At 34.0% G+C, this 21,550-nt stretch overlaps 1 protein-coding gene across 1 annotated transcript; it reads right to left on the reverse strand.

Annotated features, from left to right (window-relative positions):
• Nucleotides 1–16,297: 16,297 nt before the first annotated feature.
• LOC133804747 (LRR receptor-like serine/threonine-protein kinase RGI5) lies at nt 16,298–20,392 on the reverse strand. The gene is made up of 2 exons (XM_062242891.1): nt 16,966–20,392; nt 16,298–16,861 (listed from the first exon to the last, which is right to left on the reverse strand). Exons 1-2 carry the CDS (start codon nt 19,814–19,816, stop codon nt 16,479–16,481), a joined length of 3,234 nt encoding a protein of 1,077 aa, XP_062098875.1. The 5' UTR covers nt 19,817–20,392; the 3' UTR covers nt 16,298–16,478.
• Nucleotides 20,393–21,550: the final 1,158 nt, after the last annotated feature.

Consider the following 21,550-nt stretch of genomic DNA (forward strand, 5'->3'; position numbering starts at 1 on the left):
GTCTTGTTAGTCAAATAGGCATATGCCCAAGCCTACAACATACACATCAATAACATATAACATATGAAAACATAACACATAAAATAGCATAATCATAAACATGTAGATTCTAGCCTATTTTCCTTACCAAAGTTACCGAGATTATGGACTGAGTTGGGATTGTTGGAACACTCCTAAAACCATAAGAAAGAGTAAGTCTAAAGAAAGGAGATGAAATGAAAGAGATGGAAAGACTAAACCATAGAAAACATACTTACCAACTTATATGCTTAAAAGCTTGGATTCCCTAACCAAAATAAGAGTAAGGTTAGGGGACTGAGTAGAAGGTTTTGAGAAAGGAATTAACATAAAAATACAGAAAAGAACTAGAGTCTTGGGTTTACCTCAAAGATTGCAAGATCAATCTAACATCCACCGAAATACTATAGCACTCACTTCCCAAAGTGTTTGATAAGCTTATGATGTTTAAGCTTATAGTTTTTCCCCAAACCAAGTGTTTACACTCTCACACTCACTTAACACTAGCAGCCTCTGAACTTAGAGAAAATGGTGAATAATGGCTGGGTACTAGGTCCTATTTATAGAGTTTGGGAATGAAAATATCTTGATTTTACTTGAATAAAAATAATGGCTTTTTAGGTGAAAATCATTTGAATAATCGTTCAGCAGAGGCTGAAGACTCGTTCAGAAGATGCTGGACTGTTGAAGGAGTTTGAATGGCTGAAGGGAAAAGAATTCAAATGTATTTGAATTCATGCTGGTGGAGGCGATATATCGCCCCCTATAGGCGATATATCGCCTGGACCTTTGTTCCCGAGGCGACCGTGCATCGATTCGTGTTTTCCGTATCTACGTGCTGCGACATATCGCCCCCTATAGCTGCGATATATCGGCATACGCTGAATATTTAAACACGAATTTACACATTTTTAGCTGAGTTTGAATGGAGTAAACAGCCTTGACTAAGCCCTCAACGTGCTCAAAGCTGCTGACTGACCCTATACATTCAAACTTTTACCCTTATTTAATTTAATCCTCAAAAATACTTAATCCTTAATTACCATTCAAAACATGTGCTTAAAATCCTATTGGTTGATGTCTAAACCTTATAATATAATAATATAATCCTTAATATCAGACACATTAATCAAACCTTAGGTTATACTTAATATTCTTAAACTATAGGTTAAACTTAGAAAATCTATAAGTACTACTATGAGTGTCCAAATAACTCCCGGTCTGAACCAAAAATCCAAAGTAACAATGATAACACTAAACATATTATAATACTACTAAACAATTAGCTAAGTAAAGTTCTTGGACTCTACACTAAGACTATGTAGGTATGGGACTACACAGTTGAAGAGGACTTAAATGGATTGATGGGTACTACCTATATCAGGAAGATGCATTTTCTTTTCGGTAGCTCATCTCTTGAGAATTCCATGGTTAAGCGTGCTTGGCCTGGAGTAATCTAGGGATGGGTGACCTTCTGGGAAGTTTTCCCAGGAAGTGTGCGAGTGAGAACAAAGCACGCTAGAAAGACTTGTCTTGGTTTGTAGGGCCAGTTGTCATTCCAGAAAGCAGCCATAGTGATGTGGGGCGTCACATAATGGTATCAGAGCCTTGACCCAGCCGGAAGTGTGGCCGAAGAGGACGTCGGGCCCCTAAGGGGGGGTGATTGTGACAGTCGGAATCCCGTGATCCGTAAGGGGAAAGACCGGGTAAGCTGTGCAATCCCACACCGCCTGGGGAAGGTCAAGTGTGATGATTCTAAGACTATGTAGGTATGGGACTACACAGTTGAAGATGACTTAAATGGATTGATGGGTACTACCTATATCAGGAAGATGCATCTTATTTTCGGTAGCTCATCTCTTGAGAACTCCATGGTTAAGCGTGCTTGGCCTAGAGTAAACTAGGGATGTGTGACCTTCTGGGAAGTTTTCCCAGGAAGTGTGCGAGTGAGGACAAAGCACGCTAGAAAGACTTGTCTTGGTTTGTAGGGTCAGTTGTCATTCCAGAAAGCAGCCATAGTGATGTGGGGCGTCACAATTTTACTCTATTATCTTTCTCGATCTGTTAAATATAATTTTGTAATTTGCAGGTGAATGTGTGCCAATGTTAACTATGTATAGGTAAATTGTAATTTATTTAGTTTTGATTCAGATCATGCCCAATTCATTAAATAATTAATGTGAGATGATGTAATTGCAACTGGATTTTGTTGTGTCTGTTTACTAATCCCAAACAACATTTTCAATATGTCTTGCTGATAAGAATAGTAAAACTGAATCAAAACAAGGGTAAAATGTTCATTTTCATTCTCAATCAAAACAAGTTCAAAAACATGTACTAACCAGGGCTTGTTGTTGATGCAGCTTTGCTTGCAAAGAGATTGAACTCAAATCCAAAAATTCCAGGCTGGTAAGAACAAAATAAAAACAAGCTTTACATTCTTACAAAAATTGCATACATACATTGAATATTTCAACAAATTGCTTATTGTTTTAGTTTCTGTGATTGTGTTGTATGTGATGATCATTGTTATACAGCCAAGTCTCATCCTCAGTCTTTATACTCTCAATCATGTTTCTTCTACGCCTTAAAGTATCTCATTTGGTAAAAATGATAGTTAAAGTCGATTATGTGTAAACAAAATAAAATTTTTAGAATTGGAGATTATTTGGAGGGTACTTAATTTGGTTATAATTGTTCTAAGATATATGTAACATATGAGAATCACTACAACAATTTTCACTTTTAATGACTCTCTATGATGACTTACACCAATTTGTAAGACATTAAAAGTAATCAGGGATATTTAAAGTCTAAGTGTGCAAGTCATCAAAAGTTATTGTTTATGACTAAGTGTGTAAGTCATTAAAAGTAGTGGGAGACTTTATTTATAATTAATTAAAAATCGAAATAAAATAATTAAATATATATAAATCTGACAATTTTAGGCTTCTAACGTCTCCCCAGGGAGGACGTGTACACTTCCAACGTCTCCCCTGGGAAGACGTGCACACTTCCAACGTCTCCCCTGGGAAGACGTGCCACATCGGCAACGTCTTCCCAGGGGAGACGTTGGAGGCTTCCCTTTTATATAACCTCTTCACTCCTCTTCTTCCCCGAGCACACGAACCAGAGGCGGAAAGAGGCGATTTCAAGGCTATTTTGGGCGATTTTGGCTTCCGTTTTTGGTTGATTTTCATCAACAAAAATTACTTTTAGGTATGTTTTTAAGATTTAATTACTGTATAATAGTAAGAACAATGTTTTTTATTTATTTTCTTTAAATATAGTGGGTTAATGATGGGATTTTAGGGTATTTGTGAATAGTGCGGTTTTGGGTAATTTTAGGATATTAGAAATATTTATTTAAAGTTTGAAAAATAATTTTAGTGAAAAGTTGACATTAAGAATTGTGATATTGATATTATACCACATTATTTACTGTTTTTTAATTTTTTTTACTATTTAATCCGAAAATTGTAGATTTTTTAATTAATTTTTTAGGTTGATTAAGTATTAATATATATATATATCTAAAATAAGGAAAATAATTTAATTTTAATTTACATACTAAATTGCATGTATAGATATAAGTAATTCAAATATTTATGTTTATGATTTTTTTAATTTATATTATTATTTAATTAAAAAATTATATATATTTGTATAAATATATTTTAAATATTTTATTAACATTGAAGTAGGTTGATTATATATATTATGTTTTTTTTATTTATTTAGTAATATTCTATTTATTAATTAATTTAATTTTGTAGGTTGTGGTTTTAACTAGAGAGATTTTTGCCTCAAAATTTCTATTTTAATAACACATTTGAGGTTTTTAAGTTTCTAAAATTGCAAGAATAAGTTATTGTTAATCCAATTATTTAGTGATATTTGTTTACTAATTTCTTATTTATTAATTAATTCAATTTTGTTGGTTGTGAATTTAATAGCAAAGTGCATTCTAAAGTGAAGTAAATTTTCTAGCTAGGACTATTAATTGCAAGAGGTACGTACATTATCTTATCTCTCGTTTTAGTATTATTAAATTTTTGTTAGAGGAGTTTGAATATCTTAAATATTCATCCATAGTGAAGTAGGTTCTGAGATTAAAATTGTGTGTTGCGGTGATAACAGAAGGTTGAGAACTGTGTGTTTTAGTAAAGTAGGTTCTGGAAAATTTGTTTGTGTGCTGTGGAGCTATAAGGAAGAAACTTATTGTGTGCTGTTTGAATTGTTTGACTTGTTGTTAACAGATGGTTAGATCAATATTATAGGGGAAATGCTGTCCGATTTTGTCTAGAATTATGTATTCTAATATTATATTTGAATTGTGTTGTGCTTATTTGATTGGATTTGAGAAGATTGACTGATGGCTAGGTTGCTAATATAGAAGAAATGCTGCCCAATTTTTCATACACTCGACCATGTGCTTATGTAGTTTTAATTGTTTAATTTTTCATAGACATAGGAGAAGATATGGATAGAAAATGGATGTCAGCGAATAGGTTATCCGTGGAATATAAAAACGGGGTCGATTTATTCTTAAGATTTTGTTCGGAGAATGTGAAAGACCTAAAATTTACTTGTTGCCCATGTATTAAGTGTGGAAATGTAAGGAAAATGGATCTTAGTAAGATCAAACAACACTTATTTTTCAATGGAATCGACAAAAGTTACACGGTTTGGTATATGCATGGGGAGAGAATGCATGTCGCACCAACTCCACCAAGTAGACCCAATGAAGTAAGGAGGAATATAGTAGAGGAGAATTGCGATGCATTAGATGATATGATTGATGACGCACATTATGGATCCGGAGGAGACCCAGATAAGTTTGAGACACTACTTAGTGATGCTGAGAAACCGATTTACCCCGGTTGTAAAAAATTTACAAAGTTATCCGCACTCCTTAGGTTGTACAATTTGAAAGCTAAACACGGTTGGAGTGATAAAGGAATGACTGATCTACTTTGTTTTTTGAATGATTTGTTGCCGGAGTGTAATGAAATGCCAACTTCATTTTATGAAGCAAAGAAAACATTATGCTCATTAGGCATGCAATATGAAAAAATTCATGCATGTCCTAATGATTGCATGTTATATCGGAATGACTTTGCAGATGCAAAAATGTGTCCTACTTGTGGTGAGTCACGATGGCAAAAGAAAAGAAATGGTGAGGATGTCAAGGAAGGAGTACCCGCCAAGGTCTTGTGGTACCTTCCTCCTATTCCTCGTTCATCCGGTTGTTTAGAAATGCTGAACATGCTAAAAATTTATCGTGGCATGCTAATGAGAGAATAAATGATGGTAAATTAAGGCATCCAGCTGACACCCTAGCTTGGAAGAGGGTTGATTTGAAGTGGCCTTGTTTTGGAAATGAATCTCGTAATATTCGTCTAGGTCTTTCGACTGACGGGATTAATCCACACACTTCTCTTAGTAGTAAGTATAGTTGTTGGCCTGTTATGCTTGTCATTTACAATCTACCCCCATGGTTGTGCATGAAGAGAAAATTTACCTTGTTGACATTGTTGATATCGGGACCTAAACAACCTGGCAATGACATCGACATATATTTGTCGCCTCTTATCGATGATTTGAAAACTTTGTGGGATGAAGGGGTTAAGGTTTATGATGCGTACAGGCAAGAAGAATTTAATCTTAGAGCTGTATTGTTGTGGACTATCAATGACTTTCCTGCTTATGGAAATTTATCCGGGTTTAGTGTGAAAGGATATAAGGCTTGTCCCATTTGTGAAGAAAAAACATGTTCTGAATACTTAAAGCACTCCCGAAAAGTATGTTATATGGGTCATAGGAAGTTCTTGATTAGTACGCATAAATATCGAACTTGGAAAAAGGCATTCAACGGCAAACAAGAGTTTGAGGAGGCTCCTCAACCTTTAAATGGGAGTGAAGTACTTGAGAAGATGTCTAAAATCATGTTTAAGTTAGGTAAGCCTAAAGTTCGTACACCTACAAAGTGGAAGGGTCGTGGGAAGGCTAAGGTTGTGGAAGAGCCCAAAAGTTGTTATAAAAAGAAATCTATTTTTTTCGAGCTTGAATATTGGCAATTCTTACTTGTACGCCATAATTTAGATGTTATGCACATAGAGAAAAATGTATGTGATAGTTTGATTGGAACTTTGTTGAATATTCCTGGGAAAACTAAGGACGGAATTAAGGCTAGACAAGACTTGGCTGCAATGGGTATACGTGAAGGATTAACTCCGAAAATAGATAAGAGACGAACATACTTGCCTCCTGCTGCTTACACCCTCACTAAAGATGAAAGGAAGGAAGTTTGTTCCTGTCTATTTAATGTAAAGTTCCAGATGGCTATTCATCAAATATAAGGTCATTGGTAGACATGAAAAGTTGTACTCTGAGTGGTATGAAATCTCATGATTGTCATATTCTAATGCAACACTTGCTACCAGTGGCAATTCGTTCTGTCTTACCTCAAAAAGTTCGAGAGATTATCACAAGGTTATGTTTATTTTTCAAGTCATTGTAATGTAAGGTGATTGATCCTATTAAGTTACCTAAGTTACATGATGAAATTGCTGAGGTCTTGTGTGAGCTGGAGAAATACTTCCCACCTTCCTTTTTGATATAATGATTCATCTTATAGTTCACTTGGTTAGAGAATTGAGATATTGTGGTCCCGTTTATTTAAGATGGATGTATCCATTTGAACGATATATGAAGATTCTTAAGGGGTATGTCAGAAATAGAAGTCGCCCGGAAGGGTGCATTGTGGAATGTTATATTGCTGAAGAGGCAGTTGAATTTTGTTCCGAATACATGGCTGGTGTACAGAAGATTGGGGTAAATGAAGTTAATAATGCTGAGATTCAGAGTCGTCGGGGTAGTGTTGTTTGCGCAGTGAGTCAGGATGAACTAGATGAAGCACATCGTCTAGTATTGCAAAATATTAATGAAATCCAGCCTTATATCGAGTAAGTTTATCTTCATAGATATAATGCATATGCAATGTAAATATGCGATAACTTTCACAATTAGTTCACTAATAGCATATGTAATTTTGAAGGGAACATTTTAACTGGATCAAGACAAAATTTCCATCAAAGTCAAGGAACTCCAAATGGTTACAAGACGAACATTATCGTACATTTAATAGTTGGATAGAAAATAAGGTATATTATGTTGATTTTTTTATTTTATTTTTATTATATAGTAATGTATGTTGTTTGACTAGTTTTATTTTTAATAGGTTGTCAATGAATTGAAAAACACATCAAATAATGTGTCAGACATTGTTAAGTGGATCTCTCGAGGCCCTTCTCATAGAGTCATCAAGTTTTCATCATATGTAATCGATGGTACACAATTCAATACTAGGGAGCGTGATACCAATAGAACCACACAAAATAGTGGTGTTAGTCTTGTCGCTAGAACTATGCAAATATCCAGTGCGAAAGACAAAAATCATGTTCAAAGTGATATGACTTTCTATGGAGTAATTAAAGAAATTTGGGAGTTAGATTATATCACAACTCGCATACCTGTTTTCTTTTGTGATTGGGTGAAGAGTGACAGTGGCATAATATATGAAGATTTTGGTTTCACATTGGTAAACCTAAATCGACTAGGGCACAAATCTGACAGATTTATAATGGCTGCACAAGCAAAACAAGTGTTTTATGTGAATGATCCTTCAGACAACCAATGGTCAATTGTGCTTACAACGCCAACAAAAGAATGGAATACCAAAGATGGTGATTTGCATGATATACCTATTGAAGAAGAATCAATCATATTCACTTCACCAATATGTAATGATGAAATTGATGATGATGGTGTTTGTTTACGTGATAATGGTGAAGGTTTATGGATTGATAACCTGATGTGAGGTATAATATAATTATGTTTGTCATTATTGCAAAAATGATTTTGGTTTGTTTATGATATGTTTTTGTTTGTCATTTTTTTCTATATATATAACTTATCATATTGATTTTTATGTTTCACAGATGTCAGATCCTTTTGGTGATAGTGATGAGGAGGAAAATCCTCAACAAAATCCTGATACTGAGGCAGAGATTACAGATGATAAAAATGTGCGAGGACGCACATGGATGAATAAATTGATTAAGAATAGAAGTGAAGGAAATCTTATACCTGTAAAGTTCAATGAGTATGGTCAAGTAATAGGTACCGCAAGAAGTAATCGATCTTCAGCATTGGGTTCTATGGTGATGACTATTGTGCCCATCACCTGTAACTCCTGGAACGAAGTTCCAGTGGAGAACAAAACTCATATATGGGATTTAATGAAGGTATGATTTAATTACTTCTATTTTACTTAAAGATTTTAAAATGTGTGATTTAATATGATTATTATTTCAAACTTGCAGAAAACTTTTCAGTTGGAATATAGCTAAAAAAAGCAGACAATGAAAGACGCAGCAAAGATGTTCAGACAATGGAAGACTGACACGACAAGGAAGCACATCTTTAATGCTTTAGAGAAAAGACCAGATGAGTTTCCCCCTAGGAAACCATTTGGATTTGAGGAGATTATTACAGATGAGCAATGGTTAGGATTTGTCAACTCAAGATTAACACCAGAGTGGAAAGATAAGAGGTTACAAATGCAAGAATATCGAAGAATGAACAAATACAACCACAACCTACCAAGTGGTAATTACTGACGCTATTAAGCCGGCGACACCTCTTCCTTATGCAAAACCTGATCAGCATATGTACATAGTCATTCAGGCTATTGGGCATCCTATATCATGGCCTAAGGAATTGGTCATCGTATCTGATGATATACATGAACAGGTGATGTATCATGTTTATATAATCATATTTGTTATTATATATTTCAATTTGTTTGTAAATTTTCTAATTATTAATATTATTTTACAGACTTGTTCTAGAAGTAATAACATATCAGAACGACCAATTTCTCCTTCAACACAACGACCCCGAGAAAGAATACAACGTTTGAGTGATCCTCTGACACAAGACACCAGTCCTTTGGAACAGATATACAATATTATATCTCGCTGGAATGACGATGACTGTGTCAATCCAGGAATAGATGAGGATGTATTCGGTCAGGATATTTCAAGTCTTTACATATGCAAAGAGAACATACTTCAATTTATTCGAATGGAAAAGATTGGACAAGGAGTTGTCGTTTGCTACATGAGGTATCTCACAATTTTTTTACTTAACCTTTCTTATTTGATTTATTTTAACAACAAATTTCCTAAATTATATTTTTGACTACTACTCTTTTTTTAATAGGTTGTTATACAATTTTTTGGTAGAACAAGAGCGCCAAAATAAGTTTTTATTTGTCAATCCTAATGTTGTAGCCACTAAAGGAAGTTCATTTGAAGAGCGTGTTCAAGGTCTGTTCAAGCGCTGTCGTCAATTAAGATCAAGTGAGCAACTTATGATTGTCCCCTGGAACCATGGGTAAGTTCAAAAATTTGTTACTACCAAATACTTAGTCCTTATAACATTTGCGTTGGAGACTTATACCAAATATTGTTTTTCTTGTGCAGTGATCATTGGATGTTGATAATATTGGCCCCATATGCATATTACGTTTGTTGTTGTGATCCGGTGAACTCAGAACTGGAAAACCGTGAAGAAATTGTGGCAGTAATAGTCAATGCTTTCAACCTTTTTCTGACAAGTCTACCAAAACCTCCCGAGATTCCAAATAATATAGAAATTGTGCAACCGAAAGTAAGTAACTACGACTTTAATTATACTTGAATTTTACTGATATTTTTTATATTAATTGCTTGATATTTTATTTAAATATTAGTATCCGCACCAACCAGACAATGTGGCATGTGGATATTATGTGATGAGAATGTTCAAGGATTACATTGAACATTCACGACCTGGACGTTACTTGAAGAAAGAGGTATGTATATAAATTTATACAAAGTTAACAATTTATTTATTATTAAAGTATATATAATCAAATAATTGATTAACTAATATATTTTACTTTGTATTTTTTGTAGCTAAACACTACGCCATATACACAAGCACAGATTAATGAAATGCGACGACACTGGGCGAACCATATGCTACCGATAATTCAAAGTCATCGTCCCACATATTAGGTTTTTGTCATTTACTTTTACTTTTTCTTTCTTATTATATGTTTAGCTAGCTAGTGTAATATTTGTTAATTTTGTATGTTTAACAACAAATATTACAATTTTGTATATTTAGCTAGCAAAAACATATTAGATATACACATTTCGATTTTATTAATGAAAATTCAAAATTTAAATTTGTATATAATTTAGATTTTTTAATTAATATATTTTATTCTATTTCAAAAAAAAATTAATATATTTAATTCTATTAATTAATATACTGAAAATAATTATTTAATTTTTTTTTAAAAAAATACAAAAACCTATGACGTCTCCCGTGGGGAGACTTTGTAGACTTCCAACGTCTCCCCCTGGGAGACGTCATAGGGTGTACGTGTACAACCTACGACGTCTCCCAGGGGGAGACGTTGGAAGTCTACAAAGTCTCCCCACGGGAGACGTCATAGGTACCTACAACGTCTCCCATGGGGAGACGTCATAGGGCCACTTTAGATGGCCCCTGCAACAACGTCTCCCCTAGGGGGAGACATCAAATGTCTACAATGTCTCCCCCATATAGCCATTAAAAGCCTATTTTGTTGTAGTGAATTACCACATTCGTGTTGCATTTAATAGTTAAGGATTCTTCAGCTGCCATGATAGGAAATGGAAATGTGTCTGTGTTTTTTTTTCTTTATTGATTGTAGGGTCCAACTTTGACTATGAGGCGATGCAAATGATGTTTGAAAAAGTTATGAGACAAATGAATTGTTCATCATCGCAATCGCACAGTCACTCACCAAAGTCTTTTGAGAATGATATTGAGGACTTGTGCTAAAGTGGTGGTAAGTTCAAAATGATTTTGAGGCAAAATGTAACATGAACTATTTTGTCTCTAAGTATAACACTACTAAGATGTTGCAGGTAAAGAAGAAGGGTGATAAAGATGAGAGGAAGCTCAAGAGAAGGATGACTAATCCAATGGATTCTGTTTTTCTTTTTATTAATGGGCTTTGATGTTTGTGGATTTTAATCTTTTTTTGGTTCCCAATAAAATATATTATCTGTAATTGAACTCTCAGCTTGTTGGCTAGCTTTTCTCAGCTTGTTTCTAGCTTTTCTCAGCTGGTCTCATACTTGATTTGGTTGTAATACTTTAGATATTAGTGGTATAACAATATGCTTAACTTTCTTGATGCTAATGAATGTGGCTACTTGCTATTATATTCAGGTTTTTTCTCTAGTTGTGTAAAAAATTACACTGATTGGTCATCCTTTTATCTTTTTATCCATTTTAATTAAATATATTCATGAATTTTTTTTTTGTGATTAAAGGACTATTAGTGACAACAACAAATTATCACTAAAGAAGTATTAGTGATACCTTTTTGTTGTCACTAAAGAAATATTAGTGATAATAATAAATGTGTTGTGGCTTAAAGAAAGTTGTCACTAATTGTGATGACTATTAGTTACAAATAATTGTTGTCACTAAAAATGACTTTTAGTCACAATGATATTTTTAGTGTGACTAAAACTTTTAGCTACGAACTTTTTAATGATAACGTGGTGATAATATTTTTTTGGTGACTAAAACTTTTAGTCACAACTTTTTAAACTTTTAGTCACAACTTTTTTTGTGACTAAAAGTCAAGTTTTTTGTAGTGATAGCTGGAGTGCCATGGAAGTTGACGAGATGGTGTGAAGAAATAAAGAAAGAGAAGATGGGGTATCGAGGTAGGGAAGAGAGAGAAAGAAAGGAAAAATAATGTTTAAATTTTGAATCTTCATTTAATCATTTTTAATTAAAATTTGTATTTTAATTTGTTTTATATTTTAAAAATGTGATTTATAATTAAAATTTTGTTAATTAATTGGTGACATTGCAAAAATGAATGGTGATTTGGCATATATTAAATGACATGGCAAGCCTAATAATATTTGTGGCAAATTTAAGTGATGTGGCCCAATAAAAAATTAACACCTAGTTGTTTGAGTAGTAGTTAACAGTGAGATACTTACGACTCCCAAGAAAAAATGATGGGAGGTATTTTCGCCAAATTTTTTTTGGGTATTTAAGTGTTATACACCTAAGACTAACTCCAACACAAGATGTAAATTTTGTGCTAAATTTAGCACAAAAAATTAGTTAATGTTATATTTGGCCTAATATTTGTAATTCTGCTCCAATGCACAAGATGTAAAATAACACAAAAGTCAATACTTCATTTAATATATATTGAGAATATACATCGCTTGGGTCATTATTGCATGTCCATACAGTTGTAATTTAGCTCAAAAACTTAAATTTAAATTCTCTAATCTCATTAATTGAGTCTAATGAGAGTCATATACTATTTAAGAGGTTCATAAGAGTTAATTGGTGACTTGATCACTCACCTGTATCTCAATCTCATCCTATTTTAGTAGCTTCAAACATTTCCATAGAGAATGGTAGGAATAGAGATTTTTGGACAACAAATTTAGGTTTGTATCAAGCCTTGCAACTTCTGTGTTTCACATAAAATGATAGCTTTGTGATTTTATGTACTAAGAGTAGTTCTTTAAGAAATGTCTACTCTAAACTTTGATCTCCTTGTATTTATGTAATTTGTGTTTTACTACCATTAAAGGTTAATTACTTGTATCTTTTTTCTTTAGTTTTATTACAAAACAAAGTTGTCCATAGCCTAACCCCAACATTTACAACATAGCGCATAAAGTGAATTTAGATTTAGATGGTTTTAATTGATAACATGTTACAAAATTTAAGGAAACGTCATTTTAAGTCTGTCCCATATTGGATATAGAGTAAATTTTCTAATATATTCTCTCTTATATATTAACTCTTTTTAAAAATAATTTAATATTTAGAATAATGTGAACTCCACAAGTTAAAATTTTAAATTTTAAAATAGGTTTAATTATTGGAATAAGATGGAGTTTATATAATATATATTTTGGATGTTGGTGCCAAAATGAGCTGATTAAGTGACGTTAAATTGACGACTAATGTGAAAGAGTCGTAGTATAAGAGTGAGCTAGTCTGTTATAACATCTAGCTCCCTTCCATCCTCTCTAAAATTATATATCCAATGTTGCTGAAGGTAGTTTATCTTCTAGTCTTACTCCAACCAATGATTGTTCTCCACAACTTTTAACATTGTGCTTTCGGTGAAATTCAACAAGAACAAATTCCGATGATGCTGGTAAGACGATTCGCGTTCCTAATTAATACAACGCTGAGACTTGGACTAAAGAAGATCAGCTTCTCTTGAGCTGACTCATTTCGTTGCTGACTCTGGTAGTTCTCATTCAAGTCGTTCAATGTGAATCTTCTCATGTTCTATGGACCACCCTCGATCATCTCTTTGTTGTCTGTTTTAAAACTCTGCAACTCAAGATTTAACTTCAGAGTCTCAAGAAAAGTAGTTTAACTATGACTGATTATCTTGTATGTCTTGAAAATCTTGTAGATCGGCTTGTTGTCGCTGGCTATCTTGTAAAAGATGACAATCTTATATGCAAGCCTTAGTCGGAGTTGGTCAGAAGTATGATCCATTTGTCTCTAGTGTCACTGAACAGAAAGCTTCTAAGAAATTTTCTATTATAGAAGTGTATGCTCTTTTGATGATTAAAAAATGTTGCATTGAGCAACACAATACCACACTTGATGACCCCTACTGCACACTATGTGGCTCGTAATGGTGGCAACACATGGAAAGGAAGACAGGGACGCGGTAACAGGGGAAGATCAGATAGTGGTCATGGGAACACTAATAAGCTTGTGTCAAAATATGCTCAAAACCAGGTTACATTGCTCTGATTGTAGTGGGAGAGATTGGTACTGTTTGGATCAATGATTGAGTTGATCAATTTCCCATATATTTTTTTGGTTACCAATTTCACAAACTTTTGTTTTTTATCATCCTTTGATTTGACATCGAGATTAACTGCTCTTCATAGAAATCGAAGGTTTGCATTAGAAAATGGAAGGCTAAGGTATTCCCCTCTTGATTTTATAGTGCATCTATTTTGGTTGCTGTGAAATCATTTATATGTTTTTTTTTTTAAATTGAGTTGTTAAGAAGGAAGAATATTGCACTCTTGTTCTGGTTTTTGCAATTCTATAATTTACATCTTGGATTTGTAATTATGCTGTTATAAGCTGGGAAAAATAGTATAATCTTGCTCTAATACCTGATAATCAGATGGCATGTGTCTTAGCAAAGATTGTAAAGTTTTTTCCTAATATATTAATTATTATTTAATAAAAACTTGTTTCATTTTAACTGTGATTTGTGTATAACTTGTTTTTGAGGACCTTAAAGCAAAGGAAGCTCAAATAGTATTCACATCAAAAACATAGGAGGTGGTCCTATTGTTTTGCAAAATGTAGAAAAAATATATCTGATATTGAACCACTCGATACAAGATGTGGTTCCGCTATATTGAAACTGGTTATTTTCATACCTCAAATTTTTTATAATTTTTAAAAATTTGTGAAATACCTTTTATAACTATAATATATAATACCATATAAAAAAAATTAAAATTATAACTAATCTATGCGCCTAAAATAAAATAAAATAAAAAGTTTGAATGGGCAGGTCTAAATCAGAATTCCTCTTCATTCACATGTATGCTTCTTTTACGCATCGCTCATAACAATTGACTAGGAGGTTGACCATCAAACAAAACAAACAAACAAAAATGCGCTTATTGAGCTACTGATTATTGGTTCCTCCAATGTATTTTTATTATTGATAGCATAAATAACTAAATTTATGGATGTATTGCACTTAAATAGTTAACTTAATTTTTTGACGGCATAAATACCTAAGGTTTATTTTTTGCTGCAGACGTTACTTTTTCCTGTTAAGTATCAAATACCAAACTTTTTAAATAAAGATATTGGCGGCATAAATACTTAAGTTTATATAAATGTTGCACTTAAATACCTAGCTTTTAAGAATTGATTTTTTTTAAAGTTAAGTATTTAAGTGCAACAATTACATAAACTCATGTATTTATGCTGTCAATATCCTTAATTAAAAAGTTTAGTATTTTCCACTTAACAGAAAAAAGTAATAGATGTAACAAAAAATAAACGCTAGAAATTTATGCCCTAAAAAAAATAAGTTAGGTATTGAAGTGCAACAAAAGCATGAATTTAAGTATTTATGCCGCCAACATTCTAAAATTTGATTTGTAAATGGTCTTTTTTTTTTAATACAGCTTTGCCGAATATCTTTTCTCTTAAATTAATAAAAAGTGAATATGATATGGAAGGCTTGATTGTATGTATCTTGGGGGACCTTCTTTTTGACCATAATGTGGGAAACATGTGGCCAAGGAGTAAGGAGAAGCATGGCTTGTTTATAGTTCTGTCTGGTGTCTGCTTTTTTTACCCTGCAATGTAGGGACCTTTATTAATATATATTTATATAGTTATATAGTTATATGATAGGTCATAGGATGTAGTTCTTTCGGTGCTCTACATTATATATATAAGTAATACAGTTTAGTGTTGGTATAATTTTATTCACAATGTAAAATTGCACCAAGTATGAAATAACATGTAATATGTATAATCTCCCTAGCCTCTTAATTTTAGATGTTGTCTGAAATAATTTTTAAATAGTATTATCTTCTCTTTTGTTATTTTCTTTTAATTTAGAAGCATTAAACTATTGATAGACATCCTTAAATTTGGGATATGAAACCTTAATATTAGGATCCGGATTAATATGTTACTCATCTGTCTCTCTTTAAAAAGTAGGGACTAAATTGGCTCTAATGAGTATAGTCAACAAGATCAGTATTAGCATAGCAAATAGTTTAGGAGCGTAGTATAAGCATAACTTAACTAAATATGAAGCAAACATGGACTCCCAAAGAAGTGAGAAACTTTGAGAATTTGAAACACTTATTTTACTAAAAGTCCTTTTGTGACTTGTAGAAAAGATAAAGTTCTAGAAAGAAAGAAAAGAGAGAAGTGGTTAAAAGGGTAGCTTCTTACTGGTTTTTTATGATAATTCTAGCATTTTAAGCAAGATTTTGCAACAAATATCTTGCTGTACAACTTCTTTTTTTCTTTGTTATCTTCTATGTACTTTGTGACTTGTGCTTCATGATGATAAATCATTAATAAAAACATGAAAGGGATAAAGTGGTAAAAAAGAGAGGAAAATCAACTGCACTAATACTTCAAAACTGTACAATAACCAAAGACCATCAGCTAAACTCCACAAATATCAATACCCATATCCCAGAATTGACAGTATTTTGTTTTATATTGGGACAGTAACTCAATCACTGATGCCTTGGGAAAGAAAAGAAAAAAAAAAGAAATCAACTTTGATTTGAGGACTGCTTTATTAGTGGTTGGGAAGTCTTTCCCCATTCTTCAGGTGGGCTCTTAACTTCCATTAACAATGCCACCACTTCCTTCATAGTTGGTCTTTCTGTTGGAGAAGAGTTGACACAAAACATAGCAATTCCTAGTGTCTGAAGCATCTCTTGCACCATTTGATCTGGCAGACCTTGGAGCTTTGTTTCTAGAATTGACACAGCTGGTTCAAAGCTTCCCATTTTCTTTTTCACCCATTCAACGATGTGGAGCCCGTCTCCTAACTGAGACTCAACAGCACTTCTCCCACTTAGTATCTCTAACAACACCACTCCATAGCTGTAGACATCACTCTTCTCTGTTATGTTCATTGTATATCCATACTCTGCAATAGTTAATGAATATTAAGAAGAGCAACTGGTATTTTAATGATATCAAAATGAAGATTATTATGAAAAGTTAAAACTAGAAAAGAGAAAGAACTATAACCTGGAGCAATGTAGCCATAAGAGCCAGCTACTCTGGACATGGCATGGTGGTATGTAGGTGAATTCATCAGTTTTGCAAGACCAAAATCTGCCAAATATGCTTCAAACTTTGAATCCAGTAGTATGTTATTGCACTTAACATCTCTGTGAAGAATTGCAGGGACACAATCATGGTGAAGATAGGATAGACCTTGAGCCGATCCAACAGCAATCTTGTACCTAGTTTCCCAATCCAGATTCCTGTTCTCTTGCAGTAGCTGTTGCAGGTTACCATTTGAGATGTAGTTGTAGAGAAGAAGCTTGACGCTTCTATTCGAACAATAGCCTACAAGCTTCACAATGTTGCGGTGTCGAATGTGTCCAAGAATTTGAATTTCAGCTGCGAAAGAATCTATTGGTTCTTCCTCTTGCTTTGTCTTCCACAGCTTCTTAACTGCAATTAACTCACCACTAGGCATATCCGCTCTGTAGACTACTCCAGAACAACCTTTTCCAATTATGTTTTCTTCCTTCAGGCAATCCAGGATGCTATCAATGGTGAAGTTGAGCTTTTGAAATGGGATGAAAGTCCATGGATAAGAGAAATCTTCAGCTCCTGATGAAGATGCATAGGGTCCTGAAGATTTCTCTACCATATACCTGTTCCTGGTAACCAGAACCCATGAAGCCAGAACTGCTATGGTTACCGAAGCCAAAATCACTGAAATTATAGCGATAGTTTTGGCAGATTTCAATCCAGTTCTACGCATCATACTTGAAGAGCAGGTAATCCCATCAGTAGACTCACAAAGGCGAGAGTTTTGAAGATATGAATTGGCAGATATAGTTCTGAAGAATGGTGTAACTGGGATAGGACCTGAAAAATTGTTGTAGGAGATATTAAGAGAAGTCAAACTAGTTAGAGAACCCAGTACCTCAATTTTCCCATTAAGCATATTATGGGAAAGATCAAGGGATTGTAACTGAGTCAGACTGGCTATTTTCTCAGGGATCTCTCCTGTAAACCCATTTGAACTCAAGTCCAAACTGATTGTCAAGCTTGTCACATAACCGAGTTCAGGTGGAATTGGACCAGAGAGGCTATTGTAGCTCAAATCAAGGAGAGTCAGTTTCTGCAAGTTGCGAATGGATTTCGGTATTGAACCTGTGAGTAAATTGTTGTTCAGAATCAGCTTGTTCAAGTAGCTGAAGTTCCCAAAGCTCCCAGGAATGTTACCAGTGAAGCTGTTTTTGCTGAGATCAAGCTGCTCCAAATTGACAAGCTCACCAAGCTCGGATGGAATTTCTTCACTTATGTAGTTATTGTGCACGTCTAATAGTTCAAGAACAGTGATGTTGGCAAGCTCAGAAGGAAGGCCTCCAGAGAAATGATTCATGTACAAATCAAGGAAAACAAGATTCTGCAATTGACCGATCTCCTTAGGAATTTGGCCAGCAAGCTGGTTTTCTCCAAGCCTTAATCTGACTAGAGATTGACAATTTGCAACACTTTTAGGTAAACCTCCTGTTAAAGAATTTCCCAGAAGTAGAAGCTTGCTCAGCTTCTTCAAGCTGAAAATCTCTTCTGGGATTGACCCAGTAAGCTTGTTCCTTGAAAGATCGAGTGCATAGAGTTCAGTGCAGTTTCCAAAGGAGGGTGGTATAGTTCCAGATATTGAATTACCCCACATGAAGAAACTTTGCAGTAATTTTAGCTCACCAACCTGCGATGGAATCGTACCTGATAATTGATTCTTATCAAGTTGAAGAGTAGTGAGGCTAGAACAGTTGCTCAGCTGCCATGGAATTCTTCCAGTGAGAGAATTGTCTGAAAGATGAAGCTGTTCCAGAACGAGTAGCTTCCCCAATTCACCAGGAATTTCTCCAGAAAGATCATTAGCAGAGATATCCAGAATAACAAGTGAGGAACAGTTGGAAAGCTCAGCTGGGATTCCTCCGGATAAGGCATTGCCCCAAAGAAGCAAGCTAGTCAGCTTTTGCAACTTACCCAGTTGAGGAGGGATTGAACCAGTGAGCTTGTTCATGTGCAGATACAGATTCCTAAGCTCAGAACACAGCCCAAGTTCAGGTGGCACTGAACCAAATATCTCGGTATCATAAAGAGCCAAAGTTTGGAGATTGATCAAGTTCCCAAATGTAGGCGGTATCACACCAGAAAGTCCAGTGGCAGCAGCACCAAATGTAGTGAGGTTAGTAAGGAGTCCTAACTGTGGTGGAATCTCTCCTGTTAGATAAGGATTGCCACCAATCCGAAACTGTTGAAGAGAAACCAAAGAACCCAGTTGTGATGGTATGGAACCATTTATAACATTATCTTGGATGCATAGAATTTGGAGAGAAGTAAGGTTAGCAAGCTGTTGAGGTATTTTACCAGACAACCTGTTAGAGTTCAAGAAAAGGAATTGGAGAGAAGAGAGTGCTCCAAGCTCTGGAGGAATGGAACCGGAGAGAGAGTTGGATGAGAGGTCAAGGAGCCGAAGATGAGTGAGTTGACCAAAGGCAGGTGGAATAGTACCGGAGACATTAGTGGATGAGAGGTTGAGAAGCTGGAGAGAAGAGAGAGAAGATAGCTGAGGTGGGAGAGATGAAAGATTAAGGAAAACATTCGGCAAAGAGAGAGAGATGACTCTGTTCTGTGGAGAACAAGTGATTCCCTGCCATGAACAAGGCGTTTGGCTTGTTGGGTTCCATGAGGACAACACAGAGGAGGACTCTTTAGAAGAAGGGTCAGCGGCAGAAAGAAGGGAGAGAAGAGCTTCTCCATCAGGGGACAAACCGTTGACTAAACTCCTGGTCATGTTTAGATAAAACACCACCAAGAATGAGAAGAAAAAATGAGTGATTTTTTCCATTTTTGAGCTCTGGGGGGTGAAGATTAAGAAATGGGGTTTGAACAAATGGCGGTGCTTCTTGTTCTAGTGAGCTTGATGGCAATGGTAATGGTGATGGTGATGGTGACGGTGATGAAAAAAGTCCACTCTAAGGAGACAACATGCATGTGAAAGGAGTCTCAACAGTAATGGGGAATGCTTAAACTTTACATCAAGGTCCCAAAACCATGCATGTGAGCCAAAAAACACAACAAAAAGAACAGATTTTTTTCTTCTTTACTTTCTCCAAAGTTTCTTCAGAAGAAAACACACAAACAGATGTTGAACATACTCAAAAGCATTAGTATTTCAGACAGTTACCAGAAAAACGGGCTTCTCTTCTTCTGGGGTGAAACTAAACCAAGCTCTGCTAAGCAAACGAGGACGTGTTGATACAAAGAAAGAGTCTTTTGTTGTTTAGTCCATCAATGGTGGACATGGAGATATTGGATATGAGACAGTGATGGCGGGGTTAAAAGATTGAATGAGAAATGAGAGAAAAGGGTTTTGTTTTGAGGTGGGAAAAGCAGAGGAAAATGAGGTTCTTTGTTGTAATAAATGTTGTTAAGATATCAAGACTAGCTTTGAAAAAGAGTCCCATTTTCACTATTTTAAAATCCATAGCATACTTAAAGACGCCATATGTCTAGTATAATTTTCTACAAGTATGTATGTGTATTATATTAGAGTTATAATATGAATACATAGACAAAATAAAATGACAGAGAATCAAGCTCATTTTAGATAGATTTTTAGCTATTTATTTAATGTAATAGTATGCGGTGAACAATGTCTACATAGACATAGAGGAGCATAGACTTTTTTTTGTCTTATCCCACGTGAGAATGGACTTGATAGGGGCAAAATGGTCAATTCACATCATTTCTTTCTCTAAGGACTAAAATACTCATTATTGTAGTTTATGGTACGTAGTATTATCTTTCTTTCTTTATCGGTGATATTTATATATGAATAATTCTAAGAGATATATGTGTTATTAACACCATATTAATATAAATATAAATATAAATTTTATAATTAAGATGTGTTTGAACAAAGTAATTTTTTTAGATATATAATTCTTTAAAAAATAACTCGAGTTCAAGAGCCACATTTAGCCTCCTAATATTTTTAATGAATAAAAAATATATATTTAATGTAATTTAAAAAAAAAAGATGTAGCGCCCATTTGTTTTTTATTTTTAACCAAATTAATTAATTAATTATTGCCAAATATATTATTTTGGTAAATTGACCTAAATATTCTTATCAAACATTAAAAATTTGTTTTCTATTAAATAGCATTTTATCCTCCCTCCTGAACTATGACCACTGTATGATCGTGCCTTAAGAATGATTTGCGATGTTAAAAATTCCCCATGAACTATGCACGTTACTGAAATATAGGACTTCTGTTAGATTTCGTTCTAAGTGGCTAACGGATTGATGATGTAGCATTTTGTCTCTTGATGTGGTAGTGTCATGTGTAGAATAATAAGAAATTTTGCCTCCCAAGCTTTAATCACTACCAAACTGTGTCATTTTTATTAAGACTAATTTAAATTTTTTTTTAAAAATGATAATTAAATCATTAATAATTTAAAAAAAATCATTTTAAAATATTAAAGAAATAATCAATACTAAAAGTTTCAAATTAATTAAATAAAATTTAAATACGCAAAAAACAAAAATCTAATTAATAGCAAATAATTTTTT

This window comes from Humulus lupulus, chromosome X, assembly GCF_963169125.1.
Source record: "Humulus lupulus chromosome X, drHumLupu1.1, whole genome shotgun sequence".
Taxonomy (NCBI): domain Eukaryota; kingdom Viridiplantae; phylum Streptophyta; class Magnoliopsida; order Rosales; family Cannabaceae; genus Humulus; species Humulus lupulus.